This window comes from Nicotiana tabacum, chromosome 14 (assembly GCF_000715075.1).
Source record: "Nicotiana tabacum cultivar K326 chromosome 14, ASM71507v2, whole genome shotgun sequence".
NCBI classification, from domain to species: Eukaryota; Viridiplantae; Streptophyta; class Magnoliopsida; order Solanales; family Solanaceae; genus Nicotiana; species Nicotiana tabacum.
Genome location: NC_134093.1, coordinates 30,132,488 through 30,158,546, shown reverse-complemented (window position 1 = coordinate 30,158,546; position 26,059 = coordinate 30,132,488). Strand labels below are relative to the sequence as shown.

The window sequence follows — 26,059 nt, the reverse complement described above, 5'->3', positions numbered from 1 at the left end:
ACGTATTTTATATAAGTAAAACGACTTAGGCAAATTCATGATATAGGGTATATTTCGATCTAAAATTTTCAATATACACGTTTTAGTATAATTTAAAATTTGTCTCTCTAGTCACCTTAAAGCAAATGTTGAGTTCCTTACGCTAAACTTTACAAGAATAAATAGGCATCCCTTAATCAAGTTTTCACCTTTTTAAAAAAAGAAAAAGTAAGGGCAGAAATCATCCTCGAAAGTATTTCTGTTGCTATATTAATTTTCCTTCCCACCTTAACCATTACTCCCTCTGTCTCATATTACCAGCTGTGGTTACTAAAAATAGTTACCTCAAACTATTTGTCACTTCAGAAGTTAAAGACAAAATTGATTATCTTTTTCTTTTTTACCCTTAGTAATAATTATCCTTGAAAACTACAAACACCTAAATTATGGATAACTTTGTTCAAATACTAATGAAGAAAGATGAAATATTTTACCTTTTTTATCATCCTAAAATAAATGTTAAGCTTAATTTTCTTATTGAAAAATACTGAGAAAGAAGAACAAACAGAAATGCCATTGAAATAAATGTCAAGCTTATTTTTCTTGGTATATCTTTTAAAGAAAAGGAGCAATATGAGAATCATGACCCAAGAGAAATGCCAAAACTCAAATGAATGGACCATGCCCATTTGTATAAAAATGTAGTGGTTTGATTAAAGCAGTCCATCAGACATTCATTGGGCCTGAGTAGCATCGACCCATTATCCTTCCACTGCACAAAGGGGGAGCTATTCGTTGCTCTGTGAAATCAGCCTCACGCGGTCCGCCCCACTATAGGAGCCAATCAACCCAAGCCTTCGCATGGACTACATGGCCCAACTCTATGCTTGGAGAGGGCAGGCCAGAAATTAGCTACCCAAGTCTTGCCTTTTGGACAGGCCCAATATTCCACCACACTAATGCCCTCACATGGGTTACATGCTCTCGTTAATGAGCTCGGCGATAGTTGTGCTCTTCTAAAGCAAATATAAAGGAGCAGATGTTATGTTGATTAGGCGATGTGGGATAGAAACAGTTTCGAAATTAATTTAATAGGTAAACAGTGAATTGCTTCTGCCATTATTTTTTGTGTGGATGAAATTGTGTAGACAAAAGCTAATTAGGAAAATTTCAGACATATTTTCACCAACAGATAAACAAATAAACTAGCTAGATTCATGTCTTCATTCGATTCCTTTCGTGATTCAATCAATCGTTCACACGTATTTTATATAAGTAAAATGACTTAGGCAAATTCATGATATAGGGTATATTTCGATCTGAAATTTCCAATATATACATATTAGTATAATTAAAAATTTGTCTCTCTTGTCACCTTAAAGCAAATGTTGAGTTTCTTATGCTAAACTTTACACGAATAAATAGTCATCCCTTAATCATGTTTTCACCTTTTAATAAAAAGAAAAAGTAAGGGAAGAAATCATCCTCGAAAGTATTTCTGTTGCAATATTAATTTTCTTTGCTGCCTTAACCATTACTCCCTCCGTCTCATATTACCAGTCGTGATTAATAAAATTAGTTATCTCAAATTATTTGTCACTTTAGAAGTTAAAGACAAAATTAATTATCTTTTTTCTTTTTTGCCCTTAGCAATAATTATCCTTGAAAACTATAAATACCTAAATTATGGATAACTTTGTTCAAATACTAATGAAGAAAGATGAAATATTTGACCATTTTTATCATCTTGAAATAAATGTTAAGCTTAATTTTCTTATTGTAAAATAAAGAAAAATATTGAGAAAGAAGAACAAACAGAAATTCCATTGAAATCAATGTCAAGCTAATTTTTCTTGGTAAATCTTTAAAAAAAGGAAGAATATGAGAATCAAGATCCAACAGAAATGCCAAAACTCAAATGAATGGACCATGCCCATTTGTATAAAAAAAAAACGGTGGTTTGATTTGAGCATAGCCTCAAAACCATAGGATGTACAGATATTGAACTGAAACGATAGAATGCCCTTTCGCAAGGCGACGATAATAGTGTGCCCAAACATACAGGAAATAATATCCTGTACCACGTCTGTAGTACCACTACAAATCCTCGACGCCCAATTGATAACAAGCATTTCGCGTCGCATAAGATTAAGTAGGAAGGAAATAAAAGCACAAGCCTCAATTGTATCAAATCGCACGATGAGGAAATTGAGAAGGGAAGTGCTCCTAACAGCCCTATAGCCTCTCTAAGATAAGTACATATGTCTCTATACCGATCCGCAAGACTCTACTAGATTTTCTCATGACTCGTGAAACTTAAGTGAGCCTAACGCTCTGATACCAAGTTATCACGACCCAAAATCTACTATAGGTCGTGATGGCGCCTAACACCGTCGTCAGGCAAGCCAACAGTGATTTATTAATTCAATTATTCATTTTAGTGTTTTGAAATCATAATTTTTCCTTAATTGAACAGTATAAAATAGAATTTACAGAGTAAATGAAAATATTTACACGAACCACAATAATGAATAACCTAAAGGAACCCCCAAAACCCGGTGTCACAAGTGCATAAGCATTTTCTAAGGAATATATTAATAATACAACATCTGTCCCGAATGTAATAGGACGGAATAAAATAAATAGTACAATGGAGACTCGGTGGACTGCGATGCATAGCCTGGAATGCAGCTCACATTAAGTCTCCTCAACAGGTGCACCTACACGCCAAGGTGATCATCAAGGAACCTGTTAGATCCTGCACATTTAGTGCAGAAGTGCCGCATGAGTACGTAAATCAACGTGTACCCAGTAAGTATCTAGCCTAACTCCGGAAAAGTATTGACGAGGGGTCGACGTCGACACTTACTAGAAGTCCAAATAAATAACATAATAAATTCATAACAAATATGAAGTGTACAGCTATAGTGAAGTAAATCTATAATCCCATAAATCTTTTCCAATTTGTTCCCTTTAAAGCATAAATTTTCTCAATCTTGTATTCTCAGAACATGCCAAGTGTCAATACCAAATACATAAGATATGCTATAAATTGATGTGCATCGGTGGAAGGTTAGCTCGTAAATATTCGGGCTACTAGCGATATAACGCACGATACTGCCGAGGTCGTTCGGCCCGATCCAGAATAACGTGTACACTTCTGAGAGATATGCAGCACGATCCATAGATGCATCTATATACTGCCGAGGCGTTCGGCCCGCTCCATAAGAAAAGAAAGGAAATTACCAAATTATGAGGCACGTGTTTACAATACAGTACATGAGCACAAAATGAATTTAATCTTTACCATTTCTCAAATAACTCGCCCACAACTCAAAGTGTTAAGGCTTAGCCTAGTGTACATATATTTACTTCTAAATCAATTTTAATTATAATTGCAATTAATTAAGCCAACAAAATAAGTTCAAGTAATCCAAACATTCCATGATAAGATCCTAAGTCTACCCGGACATAAACATGCTTTAGCTACGTATGGACTCTCGTCACCTCGCGCATACGTAGCACCCACAACTAGTTGCACATAACAATAAATATCACCTAGGGATAGTTTCCCCCTCACAAGGTTAGACAGGAGACTTACCTCGCTCCGAAGTTCTATAACCGGCTCCAAAGCCTCTCTAACACCTCAAGCCAAAGTCCGTCGATCCAAAACTAGTCAAACAATGTGCAAACCAATCAAAATATATTCTAATACCCATAATTAATCAATTTAAATAATTTTTAACTCCGCTCAAATAGTCGATAAAATCAACCCTCGAGCCCACGCGCCCGTATTCCAAAATTTTCTTGAAGATAAACCTCACCCATAACACCACGAACTCAAATATATAATTTATTCTTTATTTCATATCCAATTTCGTGGTCAAATTTCAAAAATACCAATTTTCAGGTTTTCTACTAAAATTCTAAATTTCTACTAATTTTCATGTTTAAATCCATATATAAACCTTGTATTTAACTCACAATATGCGGGAACTACTTACCTTGACATAAATGATGAAAAGCTTCCCTCCAAAACTTCAAAAATCGCCCAACCAAATAAAAAATGTGAAAGAAATGGGCTAAGTCTCGTATTAAAAATACCCCCACTGCCCAACGATTTTCGCACCTTCGGGCCAAATTATCGCACCTGCGAGCTCGCTTTTGCGAGACCAACCTCGCTTCTGCGAATGACCACTGTCAGCTGAAGACTCACACCTGCGGACACTGGCTCCGCTTCTGCGGAACCGCAGGTGTGGCTAGAGTTGCGCTGATGTCCGCTTTTGTGCCTCCTCCACCCGCTTCTGCGATCACGCATGTGCGGGAAATTCTTCGCACCTGCGACCACTGCCAACCTCTACCCAGCTCCCTCTTCAGTCGCTTCTGCGACGATAATCTTGCTTCTGTGAGGTCACTTCTGCGAGGTCGCTTCTGCGACCAAGACTTCGCAGAAGCGGTTGTACCAACAACTAGAATTTTCCAGCTTTTCCTTAAGTCAAAATCCGATCTGTTAACCATCCGGAATTCACCCGAGACCCTTGGGACCTTAACCAAATATACCAACACGTCCCAAAATACAATATGAACTTAGTAGAGCATTCAAATTACATCAAACAACGCTAAAACCATGAATTGCACCACAATTCAAGCTTAATGAACTTTAGAACTTCAAAATTCTACAAACGACCCCGAAACCTATCAAATCAAGTACGATTGACCTCAAATTTTGCACACAAGTCATAATTGACATGACGAAGCTACTCCAAGGCTCAGAACCCAAAACAGACATCAATAATATAAAAATTCACTTCAAACCAAACTTATGAAGTTCTTAAACTTTCAAAATGTTAACTTTCTATAATAAACGCCGAAATGCTTCCGGGTGATCCGATACTCAACCCGAACAGACACCTAAGTCCGAAATCATTATACGAACCTATTGGAACCTTTAAATCCTGATTCTGAGGTTGTTTACTTAAAAAGTCAAACCTTAGCCAATTCTTCCAACTTAAACCATCCGAAGTTAGAATTTTCTTTCCAAATCAACTCTGAACTTCTCGAAGTTCAATTCCGACCACACGTACAAGTCATAATACCCGAAGTGGATCTACTCAAGGCCTCAAATCATCGAACGACGCACTAAAGTTCAAAATGACCGATCGGATCGTTACAAAAAGCTAATTAGGGAAATTTCAGACATATTTTCACCAACATATAAACAAATAAACTAGTTAGATTCATGTCTTCATTAGATTCCTTCCGTGGTTCAATCAATCGTTCACACGTGTTTTATATAAGTAAAATGACTTAGGCAAATTCATGATATAGGGTATATTTCGATCTGAAATTTACAATATACACATATTAGTATAATTTAAAATTTGTCTCTCTAGTCACCTTAAAGCAAATGTTGAGTTCTTTATGTTAATGAAGAAAGATGAAATATTTTACCTAAATTATGGATAACTTTGTTCAAATGCTAATGAAGAAAGATGAAATATTTCACCTTTTTTATCATCCTGAAATAAATGTTAAGGTTAATTTTCTTATTGAAAAATACTGACCATGTCCATTTGTATAAAAAAAAAAAGTGGTGGTTTGATTAGAGCAGCCCATCAGACATTTGTTAGGCCTGAGTAGCACCTACCCGTTATCCTTCCACTGCACAAAGCGGGAGTTGTTCGTTGCTCTGTGAAACCAGCCTCACGCGGTTTGCCCCGCTATAGAAGCCAAGCAACCCAAGCCTTCGCATGGACTACGTGGCCCAACTCTATGCTTGGAGAGGGCAGGCCGGAAACTAGCTACTCAAGTCCTGCCTTTTGGAGAGGCCCAACATTCCACCACATTAATGCCCCCACATGGGTTACAAGCTCTCGTGACTGAGCTCGGCGATGAGACTGCTCTTCTAAAGCTAAGATGAATGGATAGATGTTATGATGATTAGCCGATGTGGGATAGGAACTGCTTCGAAATTAATTTAATAGGTAAACCGTGAAGTGCTTCACGCCATTATTTTAGATTAAATTGTGAAAACAAGGAGGTAATGCCTTTGAGAAGAGACTACCAAAGAACCCAAATTGGAACCTATACAGCCTTTACACATATATAAGTTGGAGTATTTGTTTTCCATTATCAAATCACTTAACAGACAGCTAAAGAAATTCTCACATTGTTCTGGGATGGTTAAGTTTTAAGTTACATAAGTAATCTATATTCCTTCTCCATTCACACATTATTAACCACATGCATAATCATAAATCCATCCAACACACCACAGTAAATTGAAGAATGCTCAAAAGCTAGCATCACTGATCTTTATAGGCGTGACTTTGTAGGATCCATAGTTACACTCTGCAATGACCACAACGAAATTTAATATTAACAACATTGCATAAGGATTTAACTTATATACACTGATATTATTTAAAATTCTTACACTATCAGTGCATTTTAATATTGTCGTGGTAGGCAACTAATCTCATGGTTAAATGGCCAGATTTTGTAAAAATTGTACCCAGTACAGTCTCGTGTACTAAAGTTAAAATCCAATGCATATTACAGAAAAGAGAAGGATAAGGGGTGGAAGGTATTCAGGATAGATAATCAGGCTATAAAATGGTGTACTTAAATTAAGAAAAAACAACATAATAAATCCCAAGGTACTCACCAGAGGAACCCCACTAGCAGCTTTATCAGCAAGGTAGGCACAAGGATTGAAAAAGTTTCCATACATTCTTGCCCAATCATCCAATCTTGAACAAATGTATTTGGATCCAAGAGTATCTGCCCAGTATATGATCCCTCCCCTGGCCAACAAGTATTCAATCAGATCTTCATTACTATTTAGAATTTTTTTTCATCACTATTTTAGTCTCATTATTCTCTAATCCAAGATTTAGACTCTATGGCTTCAGCCTTTTAGGCTCTTACCATTGTATCTTTAAAATTATGAGTTCATATCTGCTAGTTGTTGTAATTTTAGTAAATTTTTACACATAAATTTATGTTGTGCGGACATACACACACATTCAATATGATAAATGCACAGACCTGTAAGGAGGGAACCCTGTGCCCATGACAGAAGCAATGTCAAGATCAGAAGCTTTGACAACAATGCCTTTGGCAAGTAATCTGCATGCTTCATTTACTACAGGGAATAATATCATTTCGACGATATCCTTGTCCGAGAGTTTTTCCAACTAAATCAAGTCCAAATCACTTAGGTGTAAGAGCTTGACAGGTTAAAACAGGAACGATTTCAATTACTAGTACTTTTTAATATCAACAGAGGAAGTGGACAGAGGAGAAAGAGAAACCTTAGGGTCAATGTTGACACCAGAATTCTCTCTTGCCTTCTCAATGTATTTCTTAATTTCTGGATCAGGTTTGGCTTTGCGTCTTTTATCGTATATATAGAACCCTCTCTGAGTCGTTTCGCCTACAATAAGTGTGTCAATCTCATTCAGAAGGTTCATGTTCTCAAAATATCAGTAGTAACTCATAGAAACATTTGCAACTGTCTTTTGTAATACACCTAACATCTCAAAGTAGAGAACTATACCTAATCTTTTATTTCCCTGCAAAAGCGGAATAAGCATGGACTTGTAAGTTCTATCGGGCATACTCTCCATTGCAACACTAATACCAATAAGATCACACAGTCTGCATGTAGGAAATCAAACTAAGTCATTGTTCGGCGTATGAACAAAGTGTCACATTAGAAGTTGAAAAGAAAAAAAAGTCACATATAAAGCGTACAGATACTCTTAATAGTATGAGCCGTTTCGGGAAACCTGTGCAACTTAGCTCAAACTAGACAGTATTATACCATGTTAAGAGTGTGTTTGAGTTGGTTTAGCTCAGTGGTCATTGTAGCAAAGGCACACTTATTTGACAAATAAAACTTCTCTGATATTTTACCTGAAGGGACCCATAGGCATTCCAAATTTAGTAAAAGCTCTATCAATGCAATATATATCAGTTCCATGTTCAACAAGCAAAAGAGCAGCTTGGGTATAAGGAAAGAACATCCTGTTGACAGCAAAACCAGTGCAATTCCTTACTACTACAGGGGTTTTCTTTATCTTCTTTCCAACATCAAGCAAGTCTACTATTACTTGTGGAGATGTCTGTTGAGTGCGAACAATTTCCATAAGTGGCATCACATGAGCCGGACTGCACCAGATTACAATAATCAATAAATAGAACAAAAAAGGAAAGTACAAGAAAACTGTTATAACATTTCCAACAGATATCACCTGAAAAAGTGAGCGCCAATAATACGATCTTGAGATTTGGTCTTTTCCCCAATCAAATTCAAGTCAATTGTAGAGGTATTACTAGCAAGTATACAATGTTGAGAGCAAAACTTCTCTAGATCAATAAATATTTGCTGCTTTAAAGGTACGTCTTCAGTGACAGCCTATTACACATATTAATAGAAAGCGACTATAACATATGAGTTAGAAAAAATAGAGGATTTACAAAACTGATCAGAATATAGATGATACCTCAATGACCATGTCAACATCTCTAAAGCTTTCATAATCAAGAGTACCCTTGAATAGGGAGAGAGCTTTTTCAAACTTGTCTTCACTCAATTTTCCTTTATTGACGCGGCGTTGCAGATTTGCTGAGTGATTAAATAATGTATTAGTCACATAATCATATCAAGTGTGATAAGTTAAAAGTAGTATGACAGCAAAAGAATGACCTTATTACCTTTTACTCTATCAATCCCAGCCTCTAGAAATTTGTCATTAACTTCTTTTAAGATCACAGGATAATTACTAAGAAGTAATGCAGTTGCAATTCCAGAACCCATTAATCCACCTCCAACAATCGCAACCTTCTTAACTTGTCGTGGCACTAACCCCATATCAGTCACCCCTGGAACCTGTTTGTGTGAAAAGAAAAGATCAAATAAGTTCATAACTTTAATACAAAATCTTGTAGTTCTATCTGTCTAAAATAATTTTACTTCATTCACCTTAGTCGTTCCACGCTGGGCAAAGAAAATGTGGACTAAGGCCTTACAAGTGTCTGAACGAAGAAGAACTTCGAATGTTTCATACTCCTGTAATAGCAGAGTTGTGTTCACATTGTGACAATGGATTTTACAGATTAAAAAAGTAGAGGCGGATTCAGAATTGAACCTTGATAAGTCCAGCACGTGGACCGGACACTACGCCTTCTTCAATAACATCAATGTAGGCTAAAGGATGATAAATATTTGGAGCCTGTTTGATGGCCTGAGCTCTAGCAAACTTTAGCATTTCCTTTGCCTCGCCAATAGACTCTATCTTATCATTTCTGTGAAGAGTGGGAATCCAAGGTCTTTTGCGCTCCCAAATATCGAGTGCCCATTTACGAGCAGTATCCAGTAATTGGTGTGATGAAACTATAGCATCAACAAGGCCAAGGTCCAGAGCTTCCTCCCCTTTAACAAGTTTTGCTGTCTGCATAATGTGTGAGACAAAAAAGTTGAATTTGGATCAACAAGAACCAGTTTGTTTCTTACTGTTGTGCCAACACTGAAATCTCAAGGTGAATTTGGATCTTACTAGCAACATTTCGAGGGACTTAGCAAGTCCGACAAGGCGTGGAAGTCTCTGAGTACCTGAAATATTGCATTACAACAAAATATGATAAAAAGTTTTAAGTGAATCCAGGCAATCCATTTATATAATATTAACTAGTGTTAGAACTTAGACATAATTTCATACTGTAGGGATTTACAGCACACTTCCACAAAATTCAACAAATTGTCAATACAACACAGAATGATATTTGTTACACCAAAAGTTTAAGTGAACCAAAAGGAGCTTTTATTTCTCCAATCTCCACAGTTACCTTTTTACTTAAAAGTTATACTACTACTTTCTGCATCCAGTTTCATACCATGACTAACATTTTTTGAAGAGTCAAATTACTTTTTCCTTTTGCTACAAGTTGTTTACATTACCTAAACATTCTTTTGCTATTAAAATTTGTGATTTGCAGTATATTTTGATGTAATTTCTAAGCATTTAAATTTCATTTCGAAAATTTAAGAAATAAATATATAGAAATTCACACTAAAGATTATGTTGGATGTGCGAACAAAAGTCCCACATTAGTAGCTGAAAGATTGGGAGCTTACATATAAGGTGCATGGATCTCTTAACGGTGAGAGGCCCTTTAGGGAAAATCATGCGGGCTCGGCCCAAAGAGAATAATATTACACAATGTTAAGAGTATCATTGGGCCGTTTTAGCCCAATACTGGTATCAGGTTCAACGGGACGAGTATGACGATGGCAGAGTGACAGTGCGAGGCTCGGTTTGCTTATCCTTATGAACTTGGAGACGCGCACACAAAAAGAAGCTAGTTGCGGGCTTCGGTTGCCATAAATACTCTAACGATATGGTGGCACACAGTGAATCTCGAAAATTGACCCGTTGATCGTGGTAATGGATCACATGGAACTAATTCGAGAGGAAGACCCATGGATCATGGTAGTGGGCCACGTAAAACTTAATTCAAATGAGAGATTGTTGGGTGTGCGAACAAAGTCGGGGAAAACTGTGCGGGCTTGGTCCAAAGGAACAATATCACACATTATTAAAAGTATCATTGGGTCATTAGATGATTGATATTCATATTCTAACTCTTTCGTTCTTTTTGGGAAGGATGGATGTTTACCCGAAAAATCGGATAGAGTTAAATTTATATGTAATTCTAATGATGTCTGATATAACTTGACACAAATCATACAGAAAAACAGAAATACGTATCTTCTAGACTATTGGAGTGAGAGATAAAATAGTGAGTGAGAAGAATAAATGAGGTAAAGTAAAACAAGTTCAAGAGGTTGATCTTTCAATATGAGAAGTAGACTTTTGTTACAATGTATGAGTGTCCCTTATGCTTATAATAATCCCCCTTTATAGTAGAGGGACCTACTTTATATACAATAAAAAATATATAGTGGATGGTGAATTATTTTTTCCGTAATTCCTGCCAGGATTCTCTCCCTCAGTGCGGTTGCAACAGCCCTTGTCTGCAAGCTCGACACTGACTTGAACTCGATATTGGATCGAGTCATCTGTCTTGACTCGAGCTCGATCCTGACTCGGAGTCTTAATATTCGGGGTGGGTGTCGGTCGGTCTGTGCATCTCCGACAACCTTCGTGTTACCTCGTGGTTCGATTTGGTTATGGGCCCGATAATGATACCGAGCTGATCCTTGATCGGTCTTGGAACTCGAATCATGACGCCCTTACTTCGAACCTCGACCTGACCTTACGCAGATAACTTTCGATCGAAGTACTATTATCTCGACCAGTCCGTATGACTGAATAATAGATTTTAACCATATACAGATAGTCCCCTCATTTCTCGGGAAGGATGTGACGAGAAACGACATGATTTCCAACGGTATGATTAGATATATACTGACATTAGCATCGAGTTCGACCATGACGCACGTGGTAGTTATTCCGTCGGTTCAGCTTACCGAGGCATATAATGCACGTCAGTCGATGTCGGCTATTATGTGAGATTGAATCGCCTCTGTTTAGCCTATAAATAGCTCGTTCCCAAATCAAACTTAATCTGTTACTCTAATCAAACCCCCAAATTTTCTTACTCTTTCCACCTCTATTTCGCCGCTTGTAGAGCCACCTTCATCAGTGTTTGACATCATCATCCTTTTATCTTCCTTTGCTTTTCTTTTACTTATACCAATGGAAAAAATCTCAAAAACCGTACCACAGAAGGAGAAAGCTTCCTCTTCCCGACCGTCCAGCGACAAGGCGCCAGCGGAGCCGCCTTCCCACGAGTATGTTCCTGGCCCGCGTATTCTAAAGACCGATTTTAAGGTTGAAAATCCTTCGTCGGTTCCGGGCCGATGTGAGCATGTGTCGATGTACATATGCTCGATAACGGAGGGTCATCTCGAGGCCATGAGGAAAGACTACAACTGGGGTCCCGAGGTTGTGCTGCGAATTCCCTCTCCCGAAGAGAGCATAATCACTCACGTGGAGGGATTTTTAAGTGTTTATACTTACTTCTTCACGTTGGGTCCCGTCAATCCAGTGATCATTGATTTTTACAAAAGATATCAGGTCACCCTCGGCCAAATTCATCCTTCTCTATGGCGCATAGTAATCATACTTTGCTTCTTCTCCAACAAGGTCGGGGGCTGTATTTTACTCTAAATCACCTCATATGATTGTATCGACCTCAAATCTTTCGAGGACTAATCAGGCTCCACCGCCGGGCAACGAAAGCTTTAATGTCGAGCATCAATGAAGACAAGGATCGGGGTTGGATGGGCCGCTTTATTCGGGTGAGGACCCGTGACCGTATCCTCGAAGAGAAGATGTCGTTCCCCGAGAAATGGAATTTCAACCGTAAGTGATTTTTATAAGACTTTGTTTTTCGTATCTTTCTCCGATTCTGTCTGATATCCCCCTCCGATATACAGTTGTACCTTAGATGCCACAAGCGGTACCTGACCTTGAGGATTGAGTTTGGAAGTTAGCCTCGACTTCATCTTATGCCGAACGCGCTTGGCATGATTTGTCACGGTAAGGGTCCCTTTTCATGTTTTTTTGAAACATTTTCTATGCTCCATTCATTACTGACTTCCTTTTATGCAGGCGTGACCAAGGATGCCGTTTTGAGGCCTTCGAGTGGTGAGGAAGGAACCAAGTCCCCGATTCCGAAACCAGGGAAAGATAAAAAGCGGAAAACTATCTCTCAGTCAGAGGACCCCAAGCCCAAAAATCGAAGGGTGAGGAAGAAGGTAATCGCTCTTGCAATGGACTCGGTCCAACGACTGAGAGAAGAAGAAGAAGAAGAAGAAGAAGAAGAAGAAGATGCTCTGGCACTGGTGGTCCGATCTGCGAAAGCCATCGAGGTCGCCAGACCTTTTGAGCCGATGGTGGCTACACCGGTCGGGGCCGGATCTGATACCCCGAGGCTCGATCAGAGCATCCCGAGCGATTCGCTTGGGACCATGATAGTGGGTCATTTGCCTTCTCTTCCGACCTTTTCTGAGGAGGCATTAAGGGAAGCTCGAGAATTGAAGACCCCCGATATGGGCGGAAGCTCTAGTGTAGGGGATCCTTTTCGGGATTTCTTTACTGGAGTCGATGATGCCTCCGATATTAGTGACGCTTCTATTCTTCTAGAAGAAACCCAACGCTTCATTTCTCGGGTAACGATTTTACTGCGCTTGGTTTCTTTGTTCTTTTCTAAACCTGACTTGCATTTTTTTCCCTTTTGTGTAGGCCCTTAGCAAGTTTTGAGCCGATCTCAGCCAGTGTGAGGTCGGGCTTCAAAAGGTCTCGGGGGAGAGAGAAGCTCTGAAGCTTCTTTGCGGCCAAAAGGATGAGATTATAAAGGACCTCCAAGCAGATTTGGCCAAGGCTCGTAAAGAAGAGGCCGAACTAGATAAACATGTGAGCATCATTCTATTAGAGTATGGATTCGACCCAACTGTGGAAGCTAACCCTTCGTTATCTCAGCTGCAACAAAAGGTTGAAAAGATCAGGTTGCTTCGGGGAGAAGTCGATCAAATCAAGGCAGAATGTGATCGGTGGAAGGAGACTATCGATCGCCTGGCTGCAGAAAAAGAAACTATCTTGGCCAAACTATTATCTGCCGATATTCAGCTTCGAGGCGTCAAGCAAAAAAGTTCAGCTCGGGCCAGGAGGATCGAGGAGCTTGAAACAGGGCTTGTTGAGGCCAAGGCTGAGGTTGAGTCATCGAAAGTCATGGAAGACAAGTCTATCGTTGTGTATCGGGCCGATGCCGAGGCTGCTCAAATACAGCTAAGGGAGGCTTCTGACCGAGAGCAACAGGTTACTGACTTGGCAAAGTGCCAATCCCGAAGGGAAACCCTTGAGGAAATCCATACTCGAGGTTTTGAACTTTTCGAGGAGATTGCCCGAGCTAAGGCGCTCGAAGTTGAAGCCAGGCAGCTTGTTTCCTTCGACGACGAAGACGATGAGGAGAAAGGCAGTCGGGGACGGTCCGATGAGGAGCCTGAAGGAGAAGCAGCTCCCAAAGGAGATATTGACACCGGCCGTAGTTAGGACTTAGTTTCATTTTTGTGAACTTTTGACCGGTCTCTTTGTACATACCCCCTTTTGTTAATAAAAGAGCTTCTTTTGGATGCCTTCTCAGTTTTATGTTTAAACGTACTTTTGCTTTTGTGAAGATTTTGTTATTGCAACCTAGTTTTTTGGCGGTTCTTTGAGCTGAGTTATCTTGAACTTTGGAGTAATGGGACTCTTTTGGTCCGATTTAAGTGAGAACAAAGCCTCAAACTCTCGTTGTGTTGGTCTCTAAGATTAATAATTTAGTGAGTGATTATTTTGAGCTTGAAATAAGATATCCCTTTGGCTTAATAGTTGAGTGAGTGATCGCTTGAACTCGAACTCGGAGTGTTACAACCCATAGGCTTTTTATGATCGAGTAAGTGGTTTGCTCGAACTCGATGTAAGATAGACTTTAGGCTTGATAGTCGAGTGAATGATTGTTTGAACTCGAACTCGAAGTATTGTAGCCCGTAGGCATTTTATGATCGAGTGAGTGGTTTGCTCGAACTCGATATAGGATAACCCTTAGGTTTGATAGTCGAGTGAGTGATTGTTCGAACTCGAACTCGAAGTATTGTAGCTCATAGTATTTTATGGTTGAGTGAGTGGTTTGCTCGAACTTGATGTAGGATAGCCCTTAGGCTTGATAGTCGAGTGAGTGATTGTTCGAACTCGAACTCGAACTCGAACTCGAACTCGAAGTATTGTAGCCCGTAGGCTTTATGATCGCTTATTTCAAAAATTCTTTCGATAGTGGTCGGCCTTTGAGCCTGTTTGAATCATGAAGTAGAAAGATCTTTTTGAAGTATGAGACATCTAAAAAGAAGAAGTTTTCCTTTATAAGTCTTTATACATGCATTTGTATCTTGCACCAGGGCTCGAGAAAAACTACATGGGCATGGTTCGTTTTGATCATTTGGCCCTTACACTTTTCTCTATCGAGACCCTGCCTGGCATGAATTTGATATGAAGAAACTTTCTTGTACCAAACTTGGTTTATTCTCGATGGTAGGGGCTCCCAGTATTCGAGGTTGATTATGAAGAAGCCTTCGATACTGTTGAATTGCCCTCAGGTAGCACATGGTTGTTGCCTCGTTAAAAACCTCACCGAAAAAACCCATTTGGGATAAAAGCCTATCTAAGGGAAAAAAGAGTGCAACGCGTACTTTAAAACCTGAGGTCTAAACGTCTTTGATCGAATTCCTGCAATGGGTTAGCCTCGAATATGTATAATTGGGCAAAAGGAAAGAGAGAATCATACCTTAACAATAATATCATTTGAGGAGTGATATATTCCAGTTGTTCGATAATGGTTTGCCATCCATCGTTCTGAGTTTATAAGACCCCTTTCCGACTATATTGAGGATCTAATAGGGTCCTTCCCAATTTGGGCCGAGCTTCCCTTCATTAGGATCTCGAGTATTGATGGTGACCTTCCTTAGGACTAAGTTCCCGATCCTGAAGTGGCGGAGGTTGGTTCTTCTATTGTAGTACCTTTCGATTCGTTATTTTTGTGCAGCCATTCGAACGAGTGTCGCTTCTCGTTTTTCATCTAATAATTCGAGGCTAGTGTTCATTGCCTCATGGTTTGATTCCACCGATGTGTGTCGAAACCTTGCGCTGGGTTCTCCGACTTCTACTGGAATTAAGGCTTCGGAGCCATACACTAAGGAAAACGGAGTTGCTCCTGTATTGAACTTTGATGTTGTCCGATATGCCCATAGGACTTCGGGCAAAATTTCTCTCCATTTCCCTTTGGCTTCGTTCAATCTTTTCTTCAGGTTTTGGATGATAGTCTTGTTTGTTTATTCGGTTTGTCCGTTCCCGCTGGGGTGATACGGTGTCGATAATATCCTTTTTATTTTATGATCTTCAAGAAATTTTGTTACTTTAGTGCCGATATATTGCTTACCATTATCGCAAGTTATTTCTGCGGGTATCCCGAATCGACACACGATGTGATCCCAGATGAAATCTATAACCTCTTTTTCCCTTACTTTCTTGAATGCTTGTGCTTCAACCCATTTAGAGAAATAGTCAGTCATAAATAAAATGAATTTAGCTTTACCTAGGGCCGATGGTAGGGGACTGACGATATCCATTCCCCATTTCATGAATGGCTATGGAGAAATAACCGAATGAAGCTGCTCTCCGGGTTGATGGATCATTGGTGCAAACCTTTGACATTTATCACATTTTCAAACGAACTCCTTAGTGTCCTTCTCCATGCTATCCCAGTAGTATCCTGCTCTGATGATTTTGCAAATTAGTGGTTCGGCACCGGAGTGGTTTCCACAAGTGCCTTCATGGACCTCTCATAAAACATAATCAGTGTCTCCTGGTCCCAAGCATACTGCCAGTGGTCCATCGAACGTCCTTCTGTATAATGTTCCATCTTCAACCAACGTGAATCCAGCAGCCTTGGTTCGTAGAACCCTCGATTCTTTAGGGTTCGATGGGAGTTTTCCATTCTTTAAGTATTCAATATACTTATTACTCCAATATACTTAGGCTCATGGAATTTATCTCGGCATGCCCCTCCTCGATTATAGATCTCGAGAGTTGAACGACAGTCCCCGAGTCGATCTTTTCTTCCTCGACCGATGACCCCAGATTTGCGAGTACGTCGGCCTCACTGTTTTGTTCTCGAGGCACATGTTGTAGGTTCCATTCTTTGAAACGGTGTAGAGTAACCTGTAGTTTGTCCAAATACTTTTTCATCCTATCTTCTCGAACCTCGAAAGTTTTGTTTACTTGGTTCACCACTAGTAAAGAGTCACATTTGGCTTCAATGACTTCTACTCCCAGGCTTTTAGCTAGTTCGAGACCTGCAATCATGGCCTTGTACTCAGCCTCATTGTTAGTTAATCTAATAGTTTTGATGGATTGCCTAATAATGCCACCTGTGGGAGGTTTCAGTACGATTCCAAGCCCGGACCCCTTCACATTTTTAGCACCATCCGTGTAGAGGGTCCAAACCCCCGACGACGTACCCAATTTTACAAGAGTTCTTTTTCAACTACGAGTACGAGGGTTGGCATGAAATCGGACACAAAGTCCGCTAAAATTTGGGACTTGATGGTAGTACGGGGTTGATATTCGATATCGTACCCACTGAGTTCGACGGCCCATTTGGCCAATCGACCCGATAGCTCGGGCTTGTGCAAAATATTATGAAGTGGGTAAGTGGTTAAAACGCATATGGGTTAAAACGCATATGGGGTAACATTAACTTTCTAGAGGTGCTTATCAGTGCAAGTGCCAATTTTTCTAAGTGTGGGTATCTAGTCTCTGCTTCTTCTAAGGTCCGACTTACATAATAAATAGGAAACTGTGTACCTTGCTCTTCTCGGACTAGGACGCCACTTAGTGCGATTTCTGATACCACCAAGTATAAGTAAAGCTTCTCATCTGCCTTCGGAGTGCGAAGTAGTGGTGGTATCGATAGGTACCGCTTTAATTGCTCTAGTGCTTGCTGGCATTCCGGGGTCCAGGCGAAATCATTCTTCTTTTTGAGTAGAGAGAAGAATTTGTGGCTTTGATCTGACGACCTCGAAATGAATCGGCCTAAGGCAGCTATCCCTCCGGTTAGCCTTTGCACTGCTTTCACACTATCCACGACGGTGATGTCTTCGATGGCCTTAATTTTGTCGGGGTTGATCTCGATTCCCTGATTCGATACCATGAAACCAAGGAACTTGCCTGATCCAACCCCGAAAGCACATTTCTCGGGGTGAGCTTCATGTTGTATTTCCTTAAGATTTTGAACGTTTCCTATAAATGAGTCAAATGGTCCTTTGTTCGTAGGGACTTAAATAGTATGTCATCAATGTAAACTTCCATCGACTTACCTATTTGTTCTTCGAACATTTTATTCACTAGGTATTGGTAAGTAGCTCCTGCGTTTTTTAGCCCGATTGACATTACATTATAGCAATAGGTTCCATACTTGGTGATAAATGAAGTCTTTTCTTGGTCCTCCAGGTTCATTCGAATTTGATTGTACCCTGAATAGGCGTCAAGAAAAGTAAGTATCCCGTGGCCGACTGTGGCATCGATCATGCGATCGATGCTAGGTAGTGGAAAAGAATCTTTGAGGCATGCTTTGTTTAGATCTTTATAATCTACACACATTCTAAGTTTGTTCCCCCTTTTAGGGACTACAACTACATTGGCTAACCACTCGGGATATTTTACTTCCCGAATTGACCCGATTTTGAGAAGTTTAGTTACCCCATCCTTTACAAATGCGTGCTTTACCTCGGACTGAGGTCTTCTTTTTTGCTTCACCAGTTTGAACCTAGGGTCCAAGCTCAGCTGGTGCGTTGTTACCGACAGTGGGATCCCTGCCATGTCTAAATGGGAACAAGCAAAACAATCTATGTTATTAAGAAATTGAATAAGTTTTTTCCTGAGTTCAGGGGTCAATCTCATTCCCAGGTATACCTTTCCCAATTTTTTCCTGCCATACCTTTCGATTAATATAACCTGCTCCAGCTCTTCGATCGTTGATTTGGTAGCGTCGGAGTCGTCGGGGACGATAAAAGTTCGAGGTGTCGGAAACTCTTCCTCGTCATCTTCTATTTCCCACTTCACCGATTCGGTCGAGACTGGTGGTTGTGATTGCTATTTGGTTTCTCGTCTATATTTTGTGCTCGACCTTTCTGAGGCCGATAACGTTGGTATCAGTGTTACCTCATCGACCGCAAACATTTCCTTCGTATCATGTTGCTCCTCGTCTACTGTTTTCACGTCGTCCGACGTAGGGAATTTCATCACTTGGTGGAGAGTCGAAGGCACTGCCCTCATATTGTGGATCCAAGGTCTTCCGAGTAGGGCATTGTACCTCATGTCGCCTTTGATTACGTGGAACTTGGTATTTTGGATGGTTCCAGCCACATTCACGGGTAGAATAATTTCCCCTTTAGTCGTTTCACTGGCTATATTGAAGCCGTGTAATACCCGAGCTGCGGGCACGACTTGATTTTGCAAACCGAGTTGCTCCACTACCCAAGATCGGATGATATTCGCAGAGCTACCTAGATCGACTAGAACACGCTTAACTTGAACTTTATGTAATAGGATAGAAATTACCAGAGCGTCGTTGTTAGGCTGAGAAATGCCTTCCGCTTCTTCAATTTCGAATGATAAAGTGCCCTCGGGTACATAACCTCGGGTTCGATTTTCCCATGTGGCCGATACCTTAATGCATTTGAGCGTGGGTCTCTGTGGAGTGTCGACCCCGCCGATGATCATGCGAATGATATGTTGAGCTTCCTCTTGTTTGTCTTTTCTGTTAGAGTCCCTTTCTCTAAAGTGATTCTTGGCTCGATCACTGGGGAATTCTCGAAGGTGGCCCTCATTGAATAGATGAGCTACCTCATCCCTTAACTGTCTGCAGTCCTCGGTCCTGTGACCATGCGTACCATGATATTTGCACATAGAATTTGGGTTTCTTTGGGAAAGATCGATCTGTATGGGTATGGGCCACCTAGTATCTTTGATTCTTCCGATTGCCGATATAATGCTCGATGCATCGATACAGAAGTTATACTCCGATAACCGAGGTGCCTCTCTAGGATTGACATATTTGTCAAAGCCATTCTTGCTCATCAGTCCCCGAGAATTCTGTCTTCGATCACTCCTTCGATTGTTCCGGGTTGTGTCTAACCGTTATTCATTCGATCTGTGGCGTATGGTTGATGTCGGTCTTTGTTCGACCTTGGTTCTCTGTCGATGTCCCTCTGGTTTTTAATAGTTGATCTGTTTGGATGTGCGGACCCGGAAGGAGTTCCTAATTGGTCGTCTTCGACCCTGATCTTTAATTGATATCGATTGTGCACATCTGCCCAAGTTATTGCCTGGTACTCGATCAAATTTTGTTTCAACCGACATGATGCTATCGAACTTCGCTCGTTAAACCCTTGAGTAAAAGCTTGAACGGCCTAATCGTGTGTGACCGGTGAAAATTCCATGTGTTCCATTTGAAATCGGGACACGAACTCCCTCAGCATTTCATTATCCCTTTGTTTCACTTTGAAAAGGTCTGATTTCCTCGTTGCAACCTTTATGGCACTGGCGTGTGCCTTTACAAATGAATCCACTAACATGGTAAATGAATCAATGGAATTTGGTGGCAAGTTATGATATCAAATCATTGCCCCCTTCAAGAGGGTCTCTCCAAATTTTTTCAACAACACGGATTCGATTTCATAGTCTTCCAAATCGTTACCCTTGATGGCACACGTGTAAGAGGTGACGTGTTCGTTGGGATCGGTCGTACCATTATATTTGGGGATTTCGGGCATACGGAATTTTTTGGGGATTGGTTTTGGGGCTGCACTCGAGAGAAAAGGCTTTTGTACGAATTTCTTGGAATCCAACCCTTTTATCATGGGCGGAGCCCCTGGATTTGATCGACCCTGGAATTATATGTTTCTACTTTCTTATCGTTGGCTTCGATTCGCTTTTGGGAGTAGCCCTCGATTCTTGCTCGTTTGACCTTACTACGGCTGGCTCTGTTCGGTGGGCAATTTCTCGAGGTGGACTGGACTCCGGTCTGCTTGGTAGCTGGGTTTGGCTCTAAAACTGAGCTATCGCTACCTTCTGGGCTTGCAACATTTCAAAGATCATACGCAAGCTGACTCCGTTCTCCTCCACGTTATGGGAGTCTCGAGCTGCAGATCGAGTACCGCCATGAATGCTATTTTCAGGCTCGGAACGTTGGTTTGCCTCAAAGGCTACATGCGAGTTGACATCTAGCGGTACTTTGGCTCGAGCTTCAGGTACTTCAACTCGGGCTTCAATGACATCGATAAGCGGCCTTCAGGCCCTGGGCATCAAGTAATTGGTTTAGTCTTGAAGGCCGACTTCGTTGTCGGTAGGTAAAGCCATTAACCGAGGGTTTGCCATTGCTAATTCGAGGTCAGAGACACCCTCAAAAGACAAGCGTGAACTGGTGTGTGTTGCAGATTTCTATCAAACAAACACTGTTATCCTTAGCCCAACGGTGGGCACCAAACTGTTTACTCGAAAAATCGGATAGAGTTAAATTTATAAGTAGTTCTAAGGATGTGTGATATAACTTGACACAAATCGTACAGAGAAATAGAAATGCGTATCTTCTAGACTATGGGAGTGAGAGACAAAATAGTGAGCGGGAAGAATAAATGAGATAAAGTAAAACAAGTCCAAGAGGTTGATCTTTCAATATGAGAAGTAGACTTTTATTACAATGTATGAGTGCCCCTTATGCTTACAATAATCCCCCCTTTATAGTAGAGGGACCCTACTTTAAATACAATAAAAAATATATAGTGGAGAGACCATGATGAATTATTTTTTCCCTAATTCCTGCCAGGATTCTTTCTCTCAGTGCGGTTGCAACGGCTCTTGTTTGCGAGCTCGACACTGACTCGAACTCGATATTGGATCGATCCATCGGTTTTGACTCGAGCTCGATCCTGACTAGGAGTCTTATTCGGGGTGGGTGTCGGTCGGTCTATGCATCTCCGACAACCTTCGCGTTGTCTCGTGGTTCGATTTGGTTATGGGCCCGATAATGATACCGAGATGATCCTTGATCGGTCTTGGCGCTCGAATGATGACGCCCTTACTTCGGACCTCGACCTGACCTTACGCAGATAACTTTCGATCGAAGTATTATTATATCGACTAGTTAATGGAGTATTTTCTCTCCTAACAGACCAAAACATACAAAGAGGAACCTTCTATGAATCTTCCTTCAGGAGTCCAACTTTCTAATTATTAATTATTCAACTTTCCATGACATGTCCTACGTAACACCATGACTCTGTTGCAAAACTGCAATAGATTCCATTCGATCTCTTGATTCTTTAAAAGAATTTGTTTCTTGGTTTGGCATCAATATCGAATGCGACATTGTGTCCATACCTATACTACATGGTAAGAGGTCACGCACAATATAAAACAATACACAGGTAACTTATGTGAACTAACGACACGTAAAAATTTTCTTACATTATCAAGTTTATGTAACCTGCAACAATAAGTAAGTACCAATTATTTATATAAGTCTGATTTCATCACCGAGAAAATAAAGTAAATGATCTGTTGTAACTTGTAATAGGTTAAAATATACTGATATAATGTAAAGAAGAGAGGACGAAGCAACGGACAAGCTTGCATACCTCCAAATCCAGGAATTATACCAAGGTGAAGTTCTGGCAAGCCAAGTTGTGCATTCGGAGTGGAAATCCGCGCATGACAACACTAATTCACGCACAAAAAAAGAGTTAGCAAATTAAATGGATTCATCAGCACCTTCTGCAGAGAATTAAAGATGTAATTTAACATGTTCGTACCATTGCAATTTCTAATCCTCCACCTAATGCATAACCATCAATCGCCGCCACTAAAGGTTTTCGTGCAGCTTATAACATCAAAGACAAGTAAGACTAAATTAACAATTTAAGAACTGCATTCAATTTTGCTGCTAGTTAAGTACGTAGAAGGAGCTCTAAGTTAGAATGCAATAGCCTACAACTCTGCCGCTGAAGGCGAAATTGGAAGAATCTCTATTTCCGTGTGACCGTGTCGGATGACAATTTATGGTGTGTTGGTATATGTTTTTTCTTAAAAATACATATATTAAAGATTAATAATAATATATTAGCAAATCAGAGATTGTTTTGATGGAACTTTTGAGTATTAATAATTGATAATAGTGTCTACAAGTAATTAGTTGGAACAAGTAATATAATGTTCAAAATTAAAATAGCTTTAAAGAAAATGACTTCTACCCATAAATGAGGGAAGTCAGTTTCCCTATTTTGATGATTAAAAGTTTTCCTAGAAAATGTCTTATGTCATACCAAAAAATGACTTACTCATAGAAATTATTTATTTCGGAAAATGACTTTCGTGTTATCAAACACACCCTTAAAACTGCATCCAACTTAGCGTTTCAAAGGTGAAAGATAAAGCAAAAGGCATACCTTCCACAGTGTCGGTGAGAATATCAACTGATACATAACCAGGTTTTGGTTGTGCAACTGGAATATTTGGCAGACTGAAATTAGCGAAGGAAAATGGTGCAGTAGAGAACTAGCATGCAAGGGCTTAGTTAGTCCGTAAAATACATCAACTTTGGTACAAACTTTATACTATTTTTTAATATGTACAAATTATTATCTTAAAATTAACTTAAAAGAACTGGAATCTCAAATAATTATCTTAAAATTCAGTAACTTAAAAGAACTGAAATCTCAAATAAGTAACTTAAAAGAACTAGAATCACAAACCTATAAGGTTCAAATTCTAACTCGCCTGAGCTAGCATGTATTTTCAGATTGCTAGAATGCTTACCTTTTCCTTGTTGCAAGTCATCAAAGGAAGAGATATGAAAACCACTCGAGAAATTGCCTTGATAACCTGTCAAGATACAACCTTATTACTACCAATTAATAGCAAGAAAAATTTAAATATATATATATATATATCATCCATTTGGTACATTTATAAATGAATGTAATTTCATCAAATATACCTATCACAACAATGGCCTTCACATCATCTCTCCTTAAGCCTTCCTCTAATTTCTTTTCCAAGCTGTACAAAACTAAAAAGAAAATGCGGTACATTGAAGATCAAAGAGTGGGTTCAAGTATATTGAGCTTTAAATTCGTAAAATTTAACAGCTACCACTTCTTCTTTTTCTTTCTTTTAAAACGAAGAGAAAAAATATGCTTTCATAAACAAATTTTACTATCAAATTTTGTACTAACAATGAGAAACTCAATGCAAGAGACCATGATAAGAAAAGTCAGATTTTTAAGAATAAAATCATCCGACCTCATGCAGGGGAAAGTAATCCTTATAACAACTACAAATTAAATATATCTAAAATATAAAAGTTTCCAATATATTTTTAATATTAGGAAAATGTTAAACTAGGGCAAGGTTGTCCGGTACACAAAGCATCCCGCATTCACTCGGGATCCAGGGAAGGGCCGCACCCCAAGGGTTTGATATAGAGGTGTGATATAGACAGTCTATCCTAATGCAAATATTAGTGGCTGCTTCCACGCTCGAACAACGTTGAAACAATAATCAAAAATGTCGAAAGGAAAAAAAGGGAGATGTATGAAGTTCTTAACATACCATCTAAGGAAAGAGAATTGACAGGAGGGTTAATAATGGTGATAACAGCAACTCCATCAGCTCCAACCTCAATGGTACTACTCTTTGAGTTCATTTTGCTATGAACTTACAATCTCAAACTCGACAGAATGGATGTGGGATTGTTGAGAGTTGTTTTAAGGAAAAGACATTTGCTGTATATTGAAGGCTTTGTGAACAGTGACGTAGGGAGTGTTTGTGCCAGAAAATTCAATAAAGATGTTCAAAATTTAAACACTATTTGCCAGTGGGTTATGCAAAGGGTGTTTAACGTCTATATTTGATCAATAACAAATAATATTTTACAATATACATAGTACTCCCTCTATTTCAAATTAGATGAGGTACTTTTCTTTTTAGTATGTTCCAAAATAAATGACACAATTGTAAATTTGAAAATAATTCAATTTTAAATTTTTTATTTTATCCTTTTACCCTTAATGAAAAGTTTTTATAATCACATAAATGTCATGGCCCCACAAAACTTTGACCCCTTAACATTTTAAGACCACAAGTTTCAAAAGTCTTTTTTTTTCTTAAACTCTGTGTCGAGTCAAACTACTCCATCTAAATTGAAACGGAGAAAGTATAATTTTTCGGCGAAGGGTGTTCAGTTGACCACACGTATACCTTCGCTCCTGTTTGCATGCATAATTCGAGAGGAACATCACATGCAATTCATGTTTAGTTTCTTCGTTGTGTTTGTTATGACATCCTCAATCCTAGCACTCTCACTACCGATCGATGCATTTGGGCAACACTTTTAATTTTATTTTCGATATAAGATTCTACATTACTAATTAATATGGGAATTAGGTGTAACATCCTATAGTTATTAGAGTAACTTGTTTAAATATAGTACCCTATATATATATATATATATATAAATTTAGCAGATGAATAATAATGAAGAGGTTGTTATTTGATGAATATTTGAAGAAAATGACAAAATTAGTCCGATGTCTAAACCGATCCTTTGAAAATGCTTATGAGCATTTTTTGTTCCTTATGTTCATGAAAACCACATTTTTGGTCTCTTTAATGTTAATAACACACGTCAGTAGTTAATTTTTACGGAATTGACTCATGAAAAGTATAGACATTTCATGTATCGAGCCTTTTAACTCCAACGACGAAATTATTACACGAGGTTGGGCAGGATAATTTTCGCATTCAACATAGACATTTCAAATAATTATTAAAGACTTCTTTCTTGAACTAAAACAATCTTGTAGTAGATAGGTAAATCTAGCTTTCAATGTCAACCTATCTACACTATTAATTCTTCTGCTTGTCACATTTATTACCTGGCAGTCCCCAAGTTATAAAAAATAAAAAAACTACCGCACATTTAATCACTTTCTTCAATATGGTGTGCCTAACTATAAGAGACCATTGGACATTTTAGGCATTGACAAAGCTCAGTAAAAGGCGTACTGACCCATCTCCAAGCTTATCCCACATATTGATCAACTAGTTGAGCTGGGCCTATTTCTCTTTCTTATCTCCTACATTTTATCATCCTCGTCCTTTTTTTCTTTTACCTCTAGCTAAAATCTTGGGAATTGGGAATGTGAAGCTCCGTTTTGAATTAAGTTCTATTGTTAGATATAGTTTGTATACGTGGGTTTACCACATCGGTGGCTGAACCTTTGAGGCATTAAAAAAGCCCACTAAGTCATATCGAATGAGTATTTGACACACTTATAAAGTATGTGTAACATATGTTATTACATGTGTGTAATTAATAATAATAATAATAATAATATCTAAACGACTTGGATTTTGGCACATGTTGGACCTTTAAAGAAAGGTTTTATTTTCGTATT

The 26,059-nt window shown here is 39.2% G+C and overlaps 1 protein-coding gene across 1 annotated transcript; it reads right to left on the bottom strand.

Moving 5' to 3' along the window:
- Positions 1–5,955: 5,955 nt before the first annotated feature.
- LOC107781819 (glyoxysomal fatty acid beta-oxidation multifunctional protein MFP-a-like) lies at positions 5,956–24,445 on the bottom strand. Its single transcript, XM_016602612.2, has 18 exons — positions 24,213–24,445; positions 23,599–23,670; positions 23,418–23,483; positions 23,048–23,104; positions 22,415–22,482; positions 22,241–22,322; positions 9,543–9,598; positions 9,135–9,437; positions 8,969–9,055; positions 8,701–8,875; positions 8,490–8,611; positions 8,238–8,401; positions 7,900–8,154; positions 7,541–7,641; positions 7,296–7,417; positions 7,030–7,178; positions 6,647–6,785; positions 5,956–6,330 (listed from the first exon to the last, which is right to left on the bottom strand). The coding sequence occupies exons 1-18, from the start codon at positions 24,304–24,306 to the stop codon at positions 6,295–6,297; spliced, it is 2,148 nt and encodes a 715-aa protein (XP_016458098.1). The 5' UTR covers positions 24,307–24,445; the 3' UTR covers positions 5,956–6,294.
- Between the last annotated feature and the right edge of the window lie 1,614 nt (positions 24,446–26,059).

Coding starts and splice junctions, on each gene's coding strand:
- LOC107781819 (XM_016602612.2), bottom strand. CDS start 24,306: ATGAACTCAAAGAGTAGTACCATTGAGGTTGGAGCTGATGGAGTTGCT. Junction 8,876..8,968: donor CCCAGCGTGGAACGACTAAG/GTGAATGAAGTA, acceptor TCACACAAACAG/GTTCCAGGGGTGACTGATAT. Junction 7,642..7,899: donor ATGCCTATGGGTCCCTTCAG/GTAAAATATCAG, acceptor TCCTACATGCAG/ACTGTGTGATCTTATTGGTA.